At 39.8% G+C, this 23328-nt stretch overlaps 1 protein-coding gene across 1 annotated transcript in view; it reads left to right on the top strand.

Moving 5' to 3' along the window:
• Positions 1-23328, top strand: part of zfhx4 (zinc finger homeobox 4) — a 161033-nt gene that overhangs the window by 113511 nt on the left and 24194 nt on the right. The window contains exon 5 of the mRNA XM_042331822.1: positions 19454-19579. Coding sequence (XP_042187756.1) covers positions 19454-19579 — 126 coding nt within the window. The remainder of the gene's footprint in view (positions 1-19453; positions 19580-23328) is intronic.

Here is a 23328-nt window from a genome sequence, read left to right as displayed (position 1 = left end):
CCAAGCAGTAAGTAGCAATCCGGTTGATAGTCAATCGGAGCATCGATTTTCCAGAGGTAATAATCCCTTCAACAGGAAACAATAATAATAATTTGGTCAACCAAACCACGACTGTTTGTGGGACACTGCTGTGCGCAATTGGCTGCCAGGTTTCGTCCACAGAATATGCAGTCAACCCACTTTCCAGTATATTCTGTGAAGCGCTTTGAGACATCTCAAAGATGTGATAAGGGCTATATCAAATGCAACGATTATTTTTATCATTATTTAATTGTCGGAGATGAAATAGTTACAGTAGCACTGCTGTGATGAGGAGCTGCATTTCCCATTACTGCTCATGTCCCCGCTGCATTATCTGAGTACCCCGGCCCCACCACAAAAACCTGCAAATGGAGTAGATGAGTTTATAGCAGCCAAGCTATTTCTGTGCCACATAATTGATTTTTTTTGCTCACATTGAATAGAATTGCTTTATGACTTGAGGCCCTGTTTTCCATGTTACTGAGGGGAATTCTGCCGCTTCTCTTAGGCTAGATGGTGGAAGGTTAAAAGCTTTCAGACCCACGCTAATTTTTTCGTTCCCTGTCCTCCTCCTTTCCTCCTCTCCTGAAGGCATTTGATTAATTTTTTCCCTCAAAGGGTGGGGGGTGTAAGGGTGGGTGTCCTCCAATATCTCACCCCAGTGGCAATGCTTCACATGTGAGCCTTCACACGTGAATGTTGTTGTACAGTCAAGCTGAGCTTGATCCCATCTTCATTCACTGCCTGCCCACAATACTCAAGCAATGGTCTCTGAGAGAGATATGGAGTGGGACACATGGGTGATTTCAAGCAGTAGTAATTTAAGAAGTAAACTATCGGGGTATGGGGAAAGGGCAGATCATTAGGACTGGAAGAATTGCTGTTAAAAGAGCTGGTACAGACACAATGGGCCGAATAGCCTTCTGTTCTGCAACTTTCTGTTGTCTATGGTCAGGAGTGAGCACCTGGGCAATTTCACCAACCCACAGATCCCACCCAGCCTGTCGAAAGCAGTCTCTGGACCAGCATAAGCACTGCCTCCCGTTGCCTGTGTGAACACCAGCTGTTTTTTTTGTCAGTGGACAGACTGAGGTGTCAGTGGTTCTGGCACCACTGAGCTCTGTAGAGTTTCTCCAATGGGAAGGCGTGGGGTGAGGGCGGGAGTCCGGGGTTCTTACCGGATAACCAAATGTAGGATTCAATTTGTTTGCAAATGCCCAGATATTAGGATTTTGTCCTGCATTGAAAATAGGCTTCAGCCCCTAACTTAGGCGATCTTTAGATTCCATTGAATCTGAACCCATTCTTGCCACGTAAACCCAGCATTCCTCAGTCCCTTATGGTATCGAGACAATGGTGAAGTGTTTCAATATAAAGGGAGCTTCAGTGACTTCAGCTTCATGGGAAGTGGTTCCACTGCACTGGGGATCTGTTAAATTGAGTGGTTCATCAGTTGAAAAAAAAGTGATTAATTTGCTACCAAACTGTTAGTTTGCTGTAATGTTGCAATACTGGTAATATGCTAATCCGCAGGCAAATCCCAGCAGCTGGAATTGGTGAAGTGCCAGTTGATTTTTCACACTAGTCTGTAAAATTACCTTTTCACCTCTTTGATGTGATAAGGAACTGCTAAATCAAAGCAAATGCCAGGACCTCACTGAGGGACCGAGCTGCATTTGAATCTCTCGCCGCCTGCGTTAAGGCGTCCAGACTTTGACTGCGAGTCTCTCTCTGGATCAGACAGGCTTGTAACAGCCGCTTTGTGCCACCTGCTATCTATCACTTAATTAGCATAATCATCTCATTTCCAGTTGGAAATAATGGTGTCATGCACTTTTCTGTAATTGCTACTGTCATAATATATGCTGAATTATGTCACACTCATGTTATACGATTAGACATTTCAGGGGGTGGCTGAGGCATCGACTTCGCACATCAGTATCTTTGATCTTGGCCATGATATGCACCCATTGACAATTAATTCAGTCACATAATAATAATAATAATCTTTACATTTGATAAAGCACCTTATCAGTTGTTGAGATGTCTCAAAGCGCTTCACAGGATATACTGTAAAATGGATGGACTATGTCACATTATTGGGTTGCCTTTATTGTCTTTACATGGGTGTGTGTATATGTGGGTTCTAATGGTATCCTAACCCTATTGTGGCAAAGCGGAGCTAACATTATTAACTGCGAATGAGCGTGAGGCGCAGTGATGTTTGGATGTTCGCCGTGCGATTTCATAATGAAAGCCTTCCTGCAGAACAGCACTGCACAGGGTTTGGAGGCTCAGCGACATAACCTGCATTCATTAGCTCGTGTGAGGAATTTGACTTGCGTTAATGTGATGTTGATGATCACTCGGCATAATGAGGAGTTTAAATATTTACAGTATTAAGAAGGTATGCCAATGGGTGAAGGAGGAAAGAGCAGATTATATTAAAAAACAAACCTGGATGTTTTATATAATTAGCCTGCTTGCATTTTTTTTTGCTCCCAGGGATTACATCACTTGGAAAGCAATAGGTAATGAATAGGTCGGCCTGGGGGAGCTTAACTTCAGCTTGAGCAGACAAGAGCGGGGCCGTGGCACAGGGAAAGCAGTGAGCTGGAGACTGAGTGACAGCAGCTCATGGTGGTGTCAGGATAAAGAGACCGGGGTAATTGCACTGTAATGGGCGGCCACGCTGCCAACACAGCCGAAAAGGAGGCTGTGATTCGAGGGCTGGCAGAGAAGTACTGTGTTTCTTGATTTGTTGTCCATTTGCTGTTCCAGACACCTGCAGTTCCTGCCGTTTCGAGCTGAAAGTACACTCAGCTCTAAATGCATACAACCCCCCCTTTTTTTTTCGCCTGTCACCAGTAAATTGGTGTTTCACAGCTGGCTACTGGAAATTATGCAGACCTCTGATTCACCCATCAATTTTACAAATAACCTCTGGACTTTAAAATGATAATATTCCAACATCCATAAAGTTCAATCGCCGAGCTACTACTATTAGCAAAAAACTACAAACCGCTTCTTTTCATATGCGCCTATCTAATTATACGTGTTCGGATATCCTTTTGGCAATAAATCCTTGCTTATCACACATGTTTGTGTGCCTCTGTGTATGAACATCACAGCCAAGGATTCTCCACCCCTTTCCCCGAGCCCTGTAATTCTGCTGTGCTCAGCTGGGGACTCGCTCCACAGCTTGTTGTACAAAGTGAAGCAGGAAGAGCGGGTTTTCAATGCAGACAATGAATGATAACAAATGAGAAAAATGTGCATTTTAATTCATTGTGCGTGCGCATGTGTGTATGTGTGTGTTGGATTTTGAGTCATAGGACTGAATAATAATAATAATCCTTGCATTTTATATTGCACTGTATCTCGTCTTTGAGACATCTCAAAGTGCTTTACAGAGTACACTGTAAAGTTATTTTGTGTATTTTGTGGGCGAAACGTAGCAGTCAGTTATGCCCAGCAGTGTCCCACAAACAATCGTGGATTGAGTAACCAAATGTTTTTGTGAGGGACTATTACCCACGGAGAGCGATCTTCCAATCGACTAACAACCGGGTTCCTATTTACTGCTAGCTATTCATACTAGCTTCCTGATTCACTGGTGAAATGAACCAGTATTTGGGTCGACACTGCCCTGTGGGAATCGACTGCTTGATATCTGTTTAGGGGATTTTTTTTCAAGGTGGCACCAAGCGAACCTCTGGAGAGAATAGCTGATTTAATCTAATTAAGGATATTAAAGTGTCCTCAACGCTCGTATTGATCCTCATTCCAGTTTAATAAAACGGAAATAAAAGTTAATTATTTTATTTTCAAAACGCGTTGTGACCAGTGGTTGAGCCGAATGTACAGGGAGGCAATGGAGAGGCCTAGGGAGACGTTTCACCTGGATCCAGAATTAAGACTTCTTATCTTAGCGTTTCGGTGCATGCACCATTTGAATAATTTTCAATTCAGTCTACTTTTGAAGCTGTTTATCATCAGGTTATTTTAAGAACTGCAGATAACTGGCTTGAGGATGAAGACTGAATTTAAGAAATTACCAAAATTTGCACCTTGCGTAAAAAGGTCCACTGGATATTTTTAGTTGGAAGGAAGATTTGTGTCGTTTGTCATTTAGCAGGTATTCCTGATTTATGGAATAAACTGGACATTGCACTGCCTCATACACAAAGTGAGCTTCCACTACATACACTAGAAACATGGAAATAATGTGGGGAATCCTCGGTTTACAACGAGTCTCCCTGACTTAAATGCCAGGAACTAACTGAAAAGGTTAAGTGAGCTGAACTAAGCCACGTGGCGTTAACTGGACCCTTTTAGATGAAAACGTGCTGCAAAAATGGCAGTGCAGGGTGATAAAGTCAGCATTTCCCAAAGCCCTAACATAGGTTTTGAATGTGGTTCTGTTGTCTGTGGCTGGAATCATAGCAACTCATGTTTTGGTTCATACACTGTGGGAACTTTTATTTTTTAAACATCTTCAATCCTCGAGAGTTTGAGAGGGGTATATTAGGGAAATAAACCTAAATAACATTACAAGATCGGTAACTTTACTTTACGCCTCCCCCTCCTCCCCCCATCCCCCCCCAGCTCTAGTTCAAGTGTGGCCAGAAAATGCTCCCAAGCCATTATCTTAAAAGTTCAGCTTGTGCAGCAATTTGGAAAATTCTTCGATTCAATCAAATATTTAAAACAATTGTCTTAAGGCTGAAAGCATAAGAAATCTTTGAGCCTCTGATTGCCACAGGCTGTACGCTTCACGTACCAGAGGGGTGATCGACACATGTTCTATTCCGATATCAAACATGCATTCAATTCCTGGCGCTCTCAGGCATGTCCATATTTCCACAACATTTAGTGGTGAAAACCCACCAGATCCTCAGCATTCTGGGGGTAGGTGCGTGGTAATAATCCTTCATTTGATATAGCGCCTTATCAAGTCTTTAAGATCTCTCAAAGTGCTTCACAGAATATAAGTGAATTGACTGTATATTTTGTGGGCGAAACGCAGCAGACAATTGCTCACGGCACAAAAGTTGCCTATGTTTTCTGATACTGGCAGGAGCTATCAGATAATCAGATATAGAGGTTAGCAGGACACAACCCATTAACTTTAGGCTCTTCAGCTGTAAGTTGTCAAACAGAGAAAATAGGTCTAAATCGCGGAATACGCACCAGGATTAGAAAAGAACTTGCTAATCTCAAGTCCTGCTGGGAAACGGATGTATGTCAATCAGGCTTGCGGGATCTCCGCTCTAACATAGTATCCTTTGCTTGACGTACAGCTACCTATCAACCCGCAAGATTTGATATTTACAAATCCTTTTTAGATCGCGTTGTGTGTGCCGCATTCCCGATCCTGGTGTGGCTGCTCTGAGAATGTTTACCTGATCAGTGAAGGTGAGCACAGCTGCTCCACAGGACAATCCGTATTGGTTTCAAATAAAAAATCCATTGGTTGCAGAATGTGCAAGACTCCACGGGAAGGTCTCGGATACTCTCCCCAGTTGCTGTTGCTGAATGCCATCATTGATGATGACTGCATTTTTATTACAAAGCAAATTAAATATGATCCAGCAATGATTGCACATAAACACTCTTCATATTTCGGTTGACATAAATAACTATCACCCACATAAATGTAGGCATTTAGAGAAACGTTAAACCACCCCCTCACACCCTATCACTTTTCATTCTGAGTTCAAATAAATGAACATTGCATCTTGTTCCTCATTCCTCTGTGTCCGCTTGGTGAAGATAAAGGAATAGCGGCCACGTTGGATGCACCTGCTGCATACGGACACAAAGCTTCTCTCATGGTTAGACTGCACTTAAATTAAATGCTTCCTTCACTGGGATGGAACGTACAGTGGAGTGAGTTACAAAGTGCTGTGAAACAGGCAGGCTAAAGGGCATACACAGTACTTCCAATTCTGACGCCGTATAATTAATCACCTCTTCTGTTCAGCAACATGGCTTAATTAGAAGCTGGCATTAGCTGTAATTGTTTGCAGATTAACAAGGCCGCGTGTAAATAGTGCTAATAACTTTAATTGCACTATATTAATATTCCAGTTAATGAGCTCTAAGTGCCATTTTCCATGTTAAGACAAAGAATTTCACACTAAGATACTGAACACACTGTGCCTGTGATAGCGTGATTATCTTAGCTGCTGCACGCTAACCATCTTTGCTGGAGCTGCTCATGGCCAACATGTATAGTTCAGCTTTTGAAAGGATCAATAAAGCTGATAAAGGTTTCATTCATTGCTTGGTCCACAAAAAACAAAAGGTATCAATAGTCTAATTAGTCAAAATAAAGGATTGCTCTCGACTAGGGCAGGCTAGCACCACTAACCACCTCAGTGTTTCAAAATTGGAAGACGTTTAGCACAATGCATACAGATTAAGATACATTTTCAGATAGCTGGAACTTCATTTGTCCTACCTGTTGTTATTTTTTCTGGCTGCTCGCATCTTAATACAAAACGTGCCAGCGCGGTGTTACAATAAGCCCTTGCTTGCATACTGCCAGCGCACTAAGGCGGTTGTGGAGCTGTGGTTCGTGATCTTAAAGTCTGGTGACGCTAACGAATCACAGCACAAATGACCGAATCGATGGAAAAGCAGCGAGTGCTGTTTAAGAGTATCGATAAATGTACCTTTTCTCTGCAATGGATAAGTGTCGCATTTAAAAGTCATATGGATCTCTTAATTGAAAGTTAATTTTAAATCAATGAAAAGAGTCATTTAAATATTGATTGTCTCTTTCAACGTGAATTGTTAACGGTCGTTTTTTTGTAACAACTTTGTTTAAGATACAATCAATAGCACACAATCAGTGTATTCCATAAAAAAAATTGACAGATGTACTTAAAATGTCTTGTGGGTATAATCTTATCTACTTTTGCGTAAGGCTGGAAGACTCGGGGCTGCTCATACTTTCTTAATGAAAAACCCTACATTTTTAAGGATTAAAATCAGGCTTCCTCCCATGCAGAGTGGTGTCTCAGAGTCAAGTGGGGAGGAGAAGCAGAGAATTTCAAAGAGTGGCATGGTAGACATTAAGCGTATGAGGCAGGAACTAGTGAACAGCCCATATGACTGAATGGTCCAATTGAAGGGCACGTTCGATAGACTGGTATGGTGCACTTCACCACTTTGGATACTACTTCTCTAAAGAATAAGTGCTATGAAATAGGGTTTCTATTGCATTTAATATTATATATAGTATCTCAATGGGCCTTCCTTTGAAATTCCCCTTCCATTCATTTTCCAAGCAGCAGCATCCGTAGTTTTGAGTTCGCCAGATTTTCCAAATGGATATTACAATATGAAGACAAGATAGCGTAAGGCATCAAGGTTGAATTGTTAAGAGGATGGGGGGTGGGATGGGACAGACAGCATATTTGGAGCTTATGTAAACGGCCTAATCACATGTCAGAATTCATTACTTATTCCGCTGTACATGTGATCTTGTTTAGACTGTAATGAAACAGACAGTTTTCCGTGCGTCTTTACTGAGTTAAGCCTCAGCAGTTTATTTTTATTGGCTTCTCTCCAGTGTACTCTCTCCACTGCTTCCCCCTCCACCTCCCCACCCTGTCCACAGTTCCAGAAGCAAATGTCATTGTTTAATTTGGATTTGCAGAACAGGCTAGCTAAAAGGGTACAAATTTTGTATTGCGCTGCTTTCTCTTGATTAACAGGACAAGGTAAATAATGCCACAAGTGGCTTTCAACATGTGATACAGGCTGCTGTGTCATGGCTGTAGGGATATCAGCACTGCCCAGCCTTTGGTCAAAGAAAACCTTGTGTCTGTAACAGAACAGTGAAGAATCAGGAAAAGACAAACATGGTTCTAAAAATAAATTGCAACTTTCACTTAATTAGCAAACCTATTATTCCACTGTGTCTCATTAGGTTGTTTTGCTTGGCATCTTGTCAGATAAGCCTCAAATACATGTTTTACATATTAGAAAAAGCCATCATTTTCTAAGGCTAATTCCTCCCCTGAAAATAAGGCCTTCACCAAGGAAGAAGCGGAAAGTGAAATCAAGGTTTATCATACTGGAGAAAAATACATAGCAACTATGCAAAGCCTCCCCTCTCTCTCTCCCCCCCAATTATGTTTTCTTCTGAAATGATGATTGGTGTAGTCATTTCTGTAATTGCAGTGGTTTAAGGGACGCTGACAGATGATGCATCTGTAGTTTCAGTCCAAGGAATAATAAACAACGTGGATTTTCTCAAATATAAACCAGGTCTTATGATTGCTTTGTAACGTTAAACCGAGGCAAATGTATCATTTTTTAAGTATATATATTTATATATATATATAAAAAGAATTCTGCAGCTGATCAGACATTCAGTAAAAGTTGGCATGCTGTGGATTTGTCACTAGAGGATGGCAGTCTGTGCAGCCACAATCGTATTCTAGCCCGTTTTGTATTAGTGTTACCCACAGTGCTGTATCACTGAGTCATTTTACTCTCTTTTCTTGAATAACAATAAATAATAAATACTCCTTGCATTTGTTATCACGTCTTTCATGTCGGGAGGATGTCCCAAAACACTGCACAGGATTTACTGTGAAGTGAATTGACTGTGTATTTTGTAGGCGAATGCAGCAGTCCAATTTGCGCACTGCAATGCCCCACAAACAGCCGTGAAATGAATGACCAATTTTATTCAAGGGGATTGTTGGCCAGCACACAAGAAAGCAATATAAAATAAAAATAATCAGAAAGAAAATGCCTCCGTGTCACCAGTTCATATGCATATTGGCTTTACATGTGAAGGTAAAGTTATTGGGAAAGGGCTTGAGATTTGACTGATAGATCTTATTTGTCTGATAGAGTTGACCAGGGAAATAGAGCTACAGCTGGTTACTTCATTAGGTTCTCTCATTGATTGAACCCTGCTGAAGTGATGCAGCAGGCTCCACGATAACTGCTGGTAATAGAACAAAATGAATTCTTATCACAGAGATTGGAAAGGCCATTAACCTCGGCCTCCAGTGCTTTCAGAAGTCATAGACAGGAAGCTGCATGGTGACTGGTAAAACTGTTTTCTGTCTAACCACAGGTCACGATAGAGGGCGTGTGTGAATTTTTTACCCTTCGGCTTCAGCACAGATGAAACAATTAAGGGGCAGATGTTTAAAATCATCCTTTAATAAACCTGGGTGGAAGAAGGAAAAAAAATCGGAATGGAAAGGATTTTATTTTGATTATTTTTAATGCAGTAATAATTGTTTCCATCAGGCTTACTGTCCCATTGCAAGAAGAACGATGCAAGCGATATTAACTGACAGAATATTAAAATACCATTTCCATATTTTTTTAACCTACACGCAACTTTAAACCCACGGCTGTTTCCTGTGATTCTCCAGTTTGTTGGAAATAAGCGCAGCCATTTGAATTGTCAGTCTGCCGTGACAAGGAAGTAGGCTGGGATATTTTACCAATGTAGAACGCATTTTATATGTATATATATATGTTTAATGAAAACTGATCTCTGATACCATTTCATTAACAGTATATCTCTGCGGCATGGTTAAATATTTCAGCTATATCCTGACTAAGATATTGCTGTGAAATAGTAAGAAATTTCTCTGTGCCCCAGGCTGTTTCTGAAACACAAATTGTAGTCACACAACATATGATACTCTGAGCTTTCCAAGCTCATGATCAATGTCTGATTATCTGCGGCCTTGATGTTCTGCCCTTGAATGACGTTGAGGCGTTCTGCGTTGATGTGGTCAGTTTTCTTGGCTGGAAAATGTGGCTCCTGTATTCTGTTGTGTTGTATTCAATCGTATCAACAGATTGCCTGAACTGTAAACTAAGTGTATACAGTTCCAAACTAACATTGTGCATGTCAGTATAATCCGTTCCTTCACATTAGATGTGAAAATGAGATCCTATCTGCCTGTTCTTTAAGTGTACATTAAAGATCTCGAGTCACTATTCCAGAAAGAGAAGGGATATTCTCCCATTTTCCTGGCCAACAATCCTCTGCATGAGTTAGTCATTCTCCTCATGATTGTTTTGGGACCCTGTTGGCACAAATAGCTGCATTATTTGCCTGCAAAAAACACCACTACACTCAACAGTTTTTTTGGGGTCAGCCAGGTCTCTTGACACATGCGGAAACCCATCATCATGCTTAAGAGTGTCCAAACCAAACTGAGATTTCAATGCATCCCACCTACACGTGGAAATCCCAGAGATAGATCGTCAGAATGGAATGTGCATTCTCTCCCTGGAGGGACGCATCCTGCTTACCTAATTCCAGAAAGGATTAGGCTCAGGTTCGCAAGAGCCAAGGCTTGGGGACCCCAGAATGTGCATTGTAGTATTGCTGGAGTCTAACCATCTAAAACCGCATAGCTTGCCAACACACAACAGCAATTGCCTGAGATGTTACAACGTGATAATGTGCTGTTATGAAAATACAAGTTGCTTCTCTCGTGGTGGGTTAATGTCTAGCCAGTGTAGCAGGTGTGGGTGGACTGTAGTCTGTTTCTCAGGAAAGCTACATTCACCATGTTATAATTCTTGTGTGGATGTCATTACCTATATTGCAAAGCCAGTGACATCAAGCGATGACGTCCCAAAGCCACGACTGCCACCAAAGACCAATAACCGAAGGCAGAATATAGCCCCACATAAAATTGAAAGGGTGCATATTATAAATAATAACAGATAGCGTGGGAGGAATTCGAAAGCTGTAATCTAATTCAGTTGTAAGATGATGGTTGTAAACTACTCGAGCTATGTTCTCAGGGTTGATGACATCATCTGAGCCCTGGATTAGATTACAGCCCAGTAATCACTCCCAGGTATCCATTCTTTTCTATTAGAAACTGCTGAAATGGATACAGAGGAGGTTTTTGTTTCCACATAACCATTTCAGTTTCTTAGTGTGATGTCTCGCATTTTTATTAGTGCACCAACTGTACGAGACCAGAGTTTGCAAAAAAAGATCAACTATGTATGAAAATGTTGTGTTGTATAAATCTTAGCCACAATAGTGGATCTCTCAAGTTGCTCATTTGTTTCATCGGAGGTGGGGCACAAGAGGGGAGGGAGCAGGGGTGTGGGTGGGGAGTAGGGAAGAGACGATTTCCACCTGAGCTTAGATTTAGACGTGTCATGGATAACTGGATTCAAAATTCAGACTGAATTTAAGAATTGTCCAAAAATGTTTACCCTCTAAAAACCAAAAATTTTGAGACCAAGTGGAATTCTCTCATGTGTGGAAGGTGCACTTACTAATTTGTTTCGTTTTTTAAAAAAAAATCTGTCTATACACATGGGACCCAGACGTTTTCTTCCTATTTCAAGCTATTTGAAAAGAAAATTGCTTATTTATTGGATCTTTTTTATTGCTCGGGTTCAGTGAAATTGACAGAGTTGATTTATACTGTTGTATTTTTTCTTAACTACATGAGGCCATCAAACAGATTTGTCAGCAGTTGCAGACTGGGGGCTATTCTGCCCCTCTCTCTTTGACTTACAATGTTGCAGAATTGCTTGTGCTGTATTAAGACAAAGAGAGTCTCCGTATTGGAATCCAAATTCAACGCACCGCAGGCATAGCCTATCTTATGCAACCATAGAGCTAAAATAGGTGTGTCTCTCTTAACAGTAATGCTTCAAGTTAGTTAAGTAGATGTAAAGTGCTCAATTTATGAAATGTCAAACTCTACCACTGTTCCAGTTTACTTTGGCAATACTTTGGCATGAATGAAGGAACTTCCCAGTCACTGTTCTGTCCCATTGCTCTGGGCTACGATTTTGCAGCAAACCAGCTGCCAAAATTAAGACCAAATTACCCCCAGTTTGTGTTGGAATGGGTTATTGCTCTAGACTATATTTCTGAATCCTGCTATAGACTGATGTGTACAGATTTTTGTTTCCTATTCCACAAATATAGAGAGAAATTCAACCCGGGTTTAGATTTACTCTATTTGTGCAGCATTTTCAGAGTGTGTAGAATTTGGCAAAATATCTTAAATTTTGAAGCCTTTTATTCTGTAGATTTCTTTTTAGGAAGTGCAAAAAACCAACTTCATATTTAAGCCAGAATTCACAAACTGCAGTGCTACAATAATACCTTTGAATTTCTCTCACATTCTCACTGAGTTCTTTAGGCAATATCATACATGAGCCGCAGCAAACCTCTGAGGTAGATATTCAGTATCCTGCGAGGCTTTGATTGTTCATCACCTTTTCTTCCTTCTTACCTCCACACAACATCCTTCATTTTTGAGAGGCGAGGACAGTCTGAGCTCCTGGCACCTCTGTAATTGCCACTCGGAGATTGTCTGAGAGGCAGGAAAAGTGCACTTTTTTACACTCCACCCCCCATCTCCCCATCTTTAAATATGAGGGTCATAGTTACTATGAGGAGAGGAAGCCTGGTATATTTTCTTAGAGTAATCGGAAACTCCAGAGAAACATAATTGATAAGATGACTAAAGTGTCCGTGTGAATTAAAAATCAAACCAAAAGCTAAGAGCATCAAAGGATCCCCTGGACGGAGTTAGCATCCTTGTCTGACTGAGAGATTCTAGGACATGATGGTTCCATGACTTGATGAACATAAATAAATAACCACATTAGTGGGGGATCTCAGTGAACCTCAACATTTTATCTGGTCCTGAAACTTGCACAAATGTTGCCTCCAACTTTAATATTAAAAAGAGTGTAAAGCTGAGAGCGGCTAATTCACACTTAATACAACAACAAATAATAACAATAATAATGCTTGCAGTTGATATAGGGTCTTTTGTGTCAGGAGGAAGACTGAAAGCGCTTTACAGGATTTACTGCAACGTGTAGTGACTGTATATTTGTAAGCCAACAAGACTGCTAATTTGCACATAGATTTGTCACACCAACAGCCATAAAGTCATCTCCTTATTTTACATGAGTGATTGTTGGCCAGGACATCAGGGAAGCTCCCTTCTCTTCTCAAATGGGAACTTTAACGTCCACCTGAACAAGTAGATGTAGCCCTCAGTTTAACACCTCATCTGAATTTCCGCACCTCCAACAATACAGATCTCTCTTAGTATTGAATTGGAGTGTTATCTTCTTGTAAGCTCAAAAACCCAACATCTTTGAACCCTTAATCACTGACTCAAGAAGCAAGAATCCTACCAACTGAGGCAGTCTGACACAGAAACATTTGTAATCAGAGTCACCATTAAACTGAAAAGCCTCATCATCTATTGTTATTTTTAAAATGGTAAGACATTGATATTTTTGTGGGTAGGGAAGCATAAGTCAGCAAACTACAAATGAATGACTCTACAAACAACTGAGGTTTTATATTCTTGGGGCTCCGAAAGTTAATTAAAAGCATTTTTAACATTGGTAAGGTGGCAGTAGCAATAATAGTAATCATTACATTTTGCATAGCGCCTTTCATGTCGGGATGATGAGTCACATGACATATTTTAAAGTGCGGTGACTGTATATTTTGCGGGTAAACATGTCCCACAAACAGCTGTGAAGTGAATGACCTATTTTACTTTGGGGGATTATTGACAAGAATACTTCCATGACATTCAGATGGTGAAGCTCCCCCACTGTACCTCCAGAGTGCTGGGGAAGCAATGGTCTGTAACTAGGACACCCATTCCCAAGCGTTCCCTTGCAACAGCAATTGCAGACGTCCTCTGGTGGAAAAATGTAAAAAAAAACATGAAACCGGTGGCACGGTGCCAGGTTAACATTACCAAACATTGAAAAGTTGGTTCTGCCAGCATTGCCACACCCCTCCTGCTCGATCTAACCACAAGCCTTTTGAGCAGATGGAAAAATCTTTGCAATTCAAATTTATATTGGGTGCTGCTGCCGACCAGTATTCTCAGCAATAACTGCCATGAAAACAAACCCAGCACCTGTGCACAGACGTTCAATCGATGGGTGTTTCACACGCGCTTATGGGGCCCGCTCCTTCCCTAAAATCCAAGAAAAGTGTACACAAAGCAAATGCAATTCACTGGCACTTTTACTGTTTGAGCTTGAAACTAACTGTGCTGTATTTATAACAACTTGCACGTGTATGGTGCTCTTCACATAGGGCATCTCGGAGCGCTTTGAGTTTATCATACAGCAGACTTGTATTTTTTGTAAGAATTGCAGAAGGATAGAAAATCGTTAGCAAATTTTGCTTTGAGCTACATAGAGTCTGTGTTAGTTTAAGGTTTATAGAAAGAGAAGCGTTCTCCAACCTCAGTGAGTCACGCAGTAAAGTCAATCACATACAACGTGCTCCATCTGTTAAAGCTACAGAACCTCAGTTACCACAACATTCAAGTAACAGATCAAGGTATTGTTCTTCAGCATAAAAGGTGCCTGATTATTATCCCCATAATACAGGCATCTCAAGCAACATATTGTTTTGAGGGTGAAACTTATCACTCTCCAATGCATCTGCTTAAGATTTGTAGCCACAGTGCATGACCATTCCAAACTGACACTTGATAGTTTTATCAAAATCTCAAAAATATTTTGTCCTGAAATCATTGTTATTTACCCACAACCAGAAAAAAAGCTAGGCTTTGATTTCAGAAGTCCCTCAAAGACACTAAATGCTGGTGCTTGGAGAATCTGGGAGTGGCAGCTTTTATGATTAAAATGCACAAAATGAGTGCACAGGTCAATAATAAAATCTCACCTGGAAATACAAAGAGAGCAAGGCTGTTGTGAGATGGAGGGTCTCATCTCAACACTTTTCTTCAGTATTTGTAAGAGGGCCTCACTACCAAATGTCAGATCTTTTGTTCTTGGTTCATGTTTATGTTTTGAAAGTCCTGTTTTAATGTCTAGAGAGTCTTCAGATAATCCTTGCATTTGCTATGTGCAATATTGATATATTCACAGAATATACTGTAAAATGGTGTGATTTTGTGCATTTTGGGGCATATGCGGTAGCCTATTTGTGCACAGCAATCTTCCACAAACAATCTTGGAATGAATGACTAATTTTATTTTGGAGGTTGTTGGCCAGGTCACTGGGAGAAACCCTCTTCTCTCTTTGAATAATGCCATGGGATATTTAACATCCACCTGCACATACAGATGGATCTCAGTTTAATGTCCTGTCCGAAGGATGGCACTTCTGATATTGTAGCACACCCCCAGCACATTGGATTGTTGGCCTGGATAACATGGGTTCCAAATCCCGATGTGGGGCTTGAACCCACAACCTGTGAGTCAGAGAACAAGGTGCTATGACGTCAGGAAAGCATCATCAGATCAGAGTGTGATGTCAGTGACAACACAGAAGACAGTCACAGCCTTTCAGACACCACTGCTTTCAGAATGTCATTTAGGGTCTAAAATGCAATCTTCATGAAACAGATTCATGAAACAATCACTCGGAATCACAAACAGTGACTCCTGGCAGTAACAGACAGTGCTTCAATGGAAACTCCACTGTGACACGGTTTAAGTCTGGTCAGAGTGGAGCGGTTACTCCTGACAGATCATGGTGACACATTTCTAGTTACCGGCAGGAGTCACTCTTTGTGAATATCCTGATTTAAACCTCATCAACATCTAGGAAGTGATTCAGAGAAGAGAAACAAGGTTGATTCTTAGACTTACTTCTTTATGTTAGAGGGGGAGGAGAGGGGTAGTAGGAGGGAAGGGATGAACAGTGGACATGTGGGGGCGAGTGGGGGGAGTGGATGACGAGGACATTTAGTTTTTTTTTGGAGATTGTTGAGTATCTATATGATATTTTTCCTAAGAGATTGAGGGGTGGAGTAGGTTTTGCATTGTCTGTGGAAGGAGAGACATTTATGGACCCAGTGGGCCTTTTCTTTAAGCTTTCCATATTCAGAATCATTTTAACAAAATCCACAAGCTCCTCAGAGGTTCCATTGGATCGGAAACGGGAAATATGGATTAAAACACTTGGAAGATCAGTACTAATTTTGTACCATCCTGGCTAACATTTCAATTAAATATTAATTTTATTCTCTTAGAATATTAGCATCAGCATGGTGGTCTCTGTAATGCATATTTTGACCATTTTATGTCAAAACTATTGTTCACAGCCGCCATTCATTTTTTTTCCAGTCATTTCATTCAGTAGTAAAAAGTATAAATATATAGTCAAACTTGTTAGCTTTTCTAATGAAGGTAGATTAGCAAAGGAATTATGATTTCGACCCCAGTTTAGATATCCACTGTGAAATATCAAGTCACAAAGAAGACAATTAAAAATATCTTCAGACTCATTTGGAGATCACCTTAACCCTGGAGTTTCTGCTAATTAATTTTGATTATAATTAAGAAGAGCTTCAGCTCCAGCACCGTTCATGGTGCCGTGCGCCTGGTTTCCCACAGTGGCTAATAAACTTTGTGCGTTTAAAAGCACTCTGAGCTCTGTTTGGACCCTGTGGCCTTGAAAGTCTCAGGTTTTTCTGATAAGAAATGTATTAGACAAATACGGCGGCCACATCCTCCTTCAGCCGTCAATGTGATAGACTTGAGTCTTTTCGCCGCAACCAGAGGAATGTTCCTCGATACACATTCTTCTTCATTTCTGCGGTACTTGATCTCACGTTCAGTGGCAGCTGCAGTCAGAGACAATCAGGAGGGATATCGAAAAACAGAGAGAAACGGGAGCAAATGGAAGGCCCGTGAAGCCCAATGAAGGAAACATTACAATCCAAAACAGTTTTCACGGAGCCTACCTTCATGATCTAAAATACGTCTTTTAATAAAAAAATCTAGCTTCTAAACCCTAATGATGCTTCGCTCATTCTCCCTTTTGAATACGTTACCTGTTTTGTTTTTTTCCCTTCGTTCAAGATTTTTTTTAAAACAAAACACATAAAAATATGTATCTGGTGGACAGTTTGACCTCAGAGGTTTATTTGTTTGTGGCATTGCTGGAACCCAGTGAAGTTATAGCCTCAGCACTGCTGTTTGCTATTAAGTTGATGGGGATAGTCTATCCCACAGTCGCTCCATGCTGCTGACACAGATTCTTTGTCCACATTCAGATTAGTCAAACTGTTGTGAGGGTCAGGCCAGGGTCAGACTCCATGATGATGTATCGGAGAACATGTCTGGGAATTTCTCTCGCTCTTAAAACACATACCAGAAAGGCAGAAGAGGGCCCAGCAAACTGACTGATGAGACCCAGATGATAGTCACTCTTACTGGGTTCATAATTTGCCTTTTAACACACTATGTTTTATTAATGTGTGCCGTGATAGCCTTGAAAATTTCATGTCCCCCGAAGGTAAGGACACTCCGTGACACTTCATTTCCTAGCCCACGGGAAATGGGTCAGTAAATCCAATGCAAGAACAATGCATAAATTCCAAAGGATGAGAAGCCGAAGGTCTTTCACAAGCTTTGCTGAGGTTGTAGGGCCCGACACTGGATATGAGCAGTGTGTGCACTTGGCATTAACACAGCCCCATCGGGTCATAATCACAGACTCTCAGCAGCCCAAACTATGGTCCCCTATCACCTTTACAAATACAGCCTTCTCCACCTACTGTGTGACCAGCGAGTCTGCGGAGACTCAGCTTTGATTACGGATCAGGATTGGCAAAATGCTGAAATGCTACTGTTGAGACAGATAAAGGGGAAGTGGATGCAGTCCAATACAGTTTGGAAACCAATCCTAATCAGTTTAAATCGGGTTAATCTGCGCACATCAAGGCACAAATCAATTTAGATCAATCTGTTTTTAACACACCCTTGAGGTGGATTAAAGGAGATCAGTTTAAAATGATCTGCACTTCTTCTCCCTTTGCGTGCGGACAAAAGCAACTCATCTCGAATCTAATATGTAAAGTGACTTGGTTTCGAACTGAAGGAATAAAAGGAAACAATCTGTACCTGTATGTAACCAAGCACAATATTGCAGACCCCAACCAGAATATTTGTCAGTACCACAGATCAAGCAGGTTATTGTTTCTGTATTTCACAATTTGGGTTGCTCGCACCCAAAAGTCATCTGACTATTAAACTAGCAATATTTGCAACCAGCTGCAGCATATGACAGGGAATATTTCATCCCGCTGTCAGAATACTATCAATAAAACATAGCATTCAGAGTGGGCTCATTTTTTCCCCTTCAATCACCGAAGCATTTGCAATGAAAATGTTATGTTATACTTATTTCTGAGCCTGATATGTTGTGCTTAATATGTCAAGCGTCCCAGTGATGTGGGATTTGAGGGGTTAACATGTCCCAGCCAGTTAACAAAAGCATCCCTTATCAAACGCCGGCTGGGGCTACTGGTGCGCTCAGGACCCGTTTGCCTTCTCAGGGTCAATTCTTATGGTTATTAAGATTTTATGAAACTGATGAGTACTGTCTCCCCCCCCCCACCCCACCCCCTTTGACCAATGCGACACTTTGCCATTTTCCTCCTATCTCCTAATTTGTTTCATTCCTAGCAGGACCTGCGAATATGATTTTTATTTTGTAGAGCAATGAACACAGCGTGTAGTGCTGTGGGAGTTACAGAACCTGGTTATCTGGCATTACTCAAACTGCTAAAAATTCATTAAAATGTGACATCAGCACAGTGAGAGACAAATGATCACAGGATGAAAAGGAACAGTAGGTCTTTCAAGGATTAGTGCTGCGTAACCCTGGCCATACACTAACTGCATAAACAGATTAATCCCGTACTATTACAGCTCGAAAGAATACAGAACTATTTAAATTGGTGTGAATCGCTCCACTGCAATTTTTTTTAATGCAATCTGTCTGCAGCCAGCATTTTATAGATAGGTGTTAGCTGTATACCCTGGACGGGAGAAAATATTGCATTGTATCTCAAAGACTGCCCCCTGTAGGTTAATAGGTTAATATGTTTCCAGAAGATAATCATTGCATATTCTTTAATCAATTACAAAACAAGCAAGAAAAAGGCTAAATTAGCTCAACTATGGGATTCAGTAAAATGTGTTGCTTAGATCTATTCAATTATACAATTGTCAATAAAGCTCCACACACAATCAAAATGACAATTTTCCAATCTATAACTGATTCCAGTGTGCAGATTTGCATGTTGTGCAATGGCAATTTCGTAGGCAGGGGTGAGAGAACGTCAAAAACAATCCCAAATTAATTGCCTCTCGGCACCCAGCAACGCTCCTCAACACATTGCCTCAGATTTGCAAATGGCGAATAATATTTGTTACTCGGAAATTAATTAATCTCCACTGCAGAGCAACAGCTTTCAAATTAGCACAGTGTACTGTCTCTTTGACGCTATCAATGAGGTGCAAGGTAGAGGATTCTATTTAATGTTTCCTTTGGTCCACACCACCCTGCCCCCAAAAATAAATAAATCCAGCACAGTTTGTAATCTGCTAACCTAATCCCTCCTGTGTTTCTCTTTAATTGCAGAAGAGCAGAGCGAGGAGACGGAAGGGCCGAGTAAAACCTCGGTTCCAGCTGCTGCTGCTGCTGCTGACAGCAAAGACACAAGTGAAAATGACAACAAAGAAAGCACGAAGTCTGATAAAGACTCTGGTAATACTTGTAGATTTTGTCATTTTTCTATACTAAATTTTCTTTTGATCTTAAAATGATCTGCTCAGTTCCCCCTCCCCTGACTCAATCATATTCTTCACATGTGTGTTTTACATGTGATTTCTATCAGTAGCCTTACGCTGACCTATTTTTAATCATAACCATCTGACAGGATAGATGTGGATAAGTTGAAGAATATTACAGAATGACCATTGAGATTATTTTTTAATCAAATAAGTTTGCGTGCTTGTAATTTTAAGCGCCTTTCATTAATCTTTGCTGTACTTGTGATTCCTCTGATGACATATTAATTTTGTTTAAGCGCAGGATTAGATACCAATCATGTATTTTTTCCATTATGGTGAGGCGTATCAGTATCTCTGACCAGAGGCTTTTCAGCCTGCTTTTTTTTTTAACTCATTTTCCTTAGTAATCCAAAGCAGCCTTCTCCACCTGAGCAATAAATTCTGAATTAATGTTTTTTTCAGAAATTGTCATGCTTTAATCGCATCTTGCATAAAACCGGCATCTGGTATAAATACCACAGACTCCTTTCCGTATTTTACTTGGCAGATATCACAGGGTGCACAATTGGCTGATTTTTTTTATATACACACATATATAAGTTTCAGTTTGAATGTTTTGAATTTTGTATGAAAGCGGAAGACTGCAGTCAGAAATGAATATTACACTGACTGCTTTTTTTTGCCACACGCTATGCACATTTACATTATGTTGGATGCAGTGAAGCAGAAGTCCTGAAATAGGCTGGAGACTATTAGTTTCAGGTAGTCATATATCTTTTTCTTGTACCCAGAAGACATGAGCTCCAAACTGAGACACTGAAACGAAATAGATACTCTGTTTTTTTTTAAAAACATGAAAAAGATTTCTTTTTGCAGGAAGATTAAAAAATGGGTTCCTTCTGTAAGAATATAAATATAAATTGGTAGCAATTTATGTGCCACTGCTGTGATGCGGTTTCAATTTTGCCTAAATTGAGTGCATATGAGGAAAATAGATCTGCACCTTTTAGTGTAATTTTCACAATCATTACAGACTCCACAATATGAGCCACAGTGACATAAAACCCACTTAGTAGGTAAACGTTTGCAATGTTTTTGCAGCATTAGAGCAGTCATGTCACCAAGCTGTTGTGTACATCAGTTTATATCAGTAATTGGTACATTCAAATAATCGCGAAAGCAGAATTCAAGATCCTAAACACATGCAGCTTTTACTGGCCTGAATATTCATTTGGTGAAGCAGAACTCACTAATGCCTCATTTATATTGTCATTTTAATCTAACGTCACTTTAGATTAATTATAATGCAAATTACATTTTCAATGCAAATGTATTAATCTGGATAAATTCCAGATTAGTTCTGCATTGGATATAGACATTATGTGTCTCTGACATGGCTTAGGGGAACGTTTTTTAATAATACAGTAAACACAAGTAAGGATGTAAATTAACCTTCATTATAGGCAGCAAAATTACCAATAGATATGTCTTGATTTGTGAACAAGGCTTTCTTATTCATAAGCATTAATTTATTTTTATTATCCAAATATAATTTAGAAGTGCATTGGAAGTGAAATTATAATTTCTGACTGGCCCATTGAAGTAAGACTACAAGACATCAAGGGCACAGGTTTTTATAATCTCCAATTGTGGACCAAGTTAAACATTTTCTTTTGTTTATTACTAAAGTAATGCTACAAGGAGCATTTCTGAACAAGCTCAACTGTTTTGAGGCACACATCAGTACAAAGTTTGAGCTTAGGGTTTGATGCATGACTTAGTCTGACATTTAAATGTCACCGTTTGAACCATGGGTCAGTAATGGTTAACCTACTTTTCCATCTCTGTATATCCACATCAATGACAAGAGATGTAAAATGTAATAGAAAAGCACTATGTATACGTTTTTTATTCTATCTAACTCTGGTCATTCCCAAAAATGGTTGAAACCCATTAACCCTTAATGGACAGTGGTAGGCATTCAGCGCCAAATTAATTGAACAAAGCAAGTTTTGAATGTATAAAATTTTATTCAGCGATGCTAATCATTAAAGAACGTTTTTAGTTCAGTACATTTCTCTCATTTTGCATTCAGCTTTAGAAATAAATACACAGAATATTTCTTCTACAGATGCAATTTAAAATAAAAATTCCCATATTTAGACAGCTTAGGTATTGAAGGGTTAAATTGAAGCTTGTTTTATTGTATGAGATGAATGCCCAGTAAATATAAATCCACAATAATGTAAATCTACTTAATATATTCAGCTTGTCTGAGGTAAGGCGCTTCTCTCCCTGAATTAAATCACTCCAAACATTGTAACTTACAAAAATCGAAATTATATTTTAATATTCATACTTATATACAAATATTATTTTAAGCTGCTCAATGAAAATGGGTTACAAAGTCGTGTTTTATACGTAGAAGGTATTTCGGTGCTGCAATTTAATCTGCAAAATATCTGAAAGCTCGTATGTATTCATCACTATGTTAAATCGAGTGGGTTAATTGTTGCAAAATGGAGCAAATACAGCAATTTTAAATAAGGTACATCTTGAAGGGAAGCAAAAAGCTTAATTTCGTGTTAATAGTTTAATTACATGCAAGTGCATCTTTTAATTCACAATATCACAGTGTCAGAAATATTTTAGATTTCTTCTTCCTCGGAATTGTCATTTTGTCATTTTTGACTGTCTAAACAGGCTGTTTGGCTCTCCAGTCTTGGGCCTCCATTACCTGTTTAAGAATAAACCCCATTAGTGTTCATAGCAGACCATGACCTCTTCCCGAGTACGGCTCAAGGATTAATTTTATGATTTCTGCCAGTGTCATTTTTTCAAAAAAAACATCCGTGAATAATTCAGCAGAAATTATTATTAGCAAATAAAAAAAATGCACCACAAAGAAGAGATGGTAATTGAGATTTGAACATAAGTCACAGAAATAATTTAGCGGTGGTCACAATGTGAATGCAGGATACAATAGCTATATGCATTTTATTTGCACCCACTAGACAATAATTGGAACAATATACTAACTAGATGACTCTATGTTAATATTGCCATATTATTGTGGAGTAGAGATGCAATGTCAGAGCTATTCTGGAAAATCAAATCTCCCAGACAGCTGCAATCAGGAGACAGGTTAATTGCCTGACTTGGAGGCGAGAGTCTTGCTGTGAAAATATCACACACCACATTTTGTTTTGTTGTAATTGACCAAGCTATCAGGTTCAGGAACGAGTCTGTGTCGTCCTCAGAAGCATTATGTGCCAGCTCGTTGGAATGGAGCATTAATGTTCTATGTGAAAGTAAAATGAGGTCGGAATACATACAGAAGCAGAAAACAATTTTATGTTAAGGAATATGACAGCAAGCTCCAAAGCTGAATATTAACCATAGTGTTAATAAAAATTAAATGTCAGCCGTAAATGTAATGTGCGCTGCTTAAGGACTAGCCTGTCAAAAGATAGCATTGCTAAGGTAAACGTATTTGTCTGCAGACAAAAAGATGGGCATGATTTTTCTTTCTGCTAATGATAGCTCTTGTCATAAAGACCTTTATAAAATCATGTACCAGGAATAATTTACGTACATTAGAATTTACATATTGTCATTCATTTAAAGCAGCTTCACCATCTTATGTTTAATTTAAACTAAAGTTATTGTGCATTCAGCACATAATACAGTATGTTCAGATACGAATCACGTACGTATTTTACA

Source organism: Callorhinchus milii, unplaced genomic scaffold (assembly GCF_018977255.1).
Source record: "Callorhinchus milii isolate IMCB2004 unplaced genomic scaffold, IMCB_Cmil_1.0 Scaffold2, whole genome shotgun sequence".
Lineage (NCBI taxonomy): Eukaryota > Metazoa > Chordata > Chondrichthyes > Chimaeriformes > Callorhinchidae > Callorhinchus > Callorhinchus milii.
This window is presented reverse-complemented; position numbering and strand designations above follow the sequence as displayed.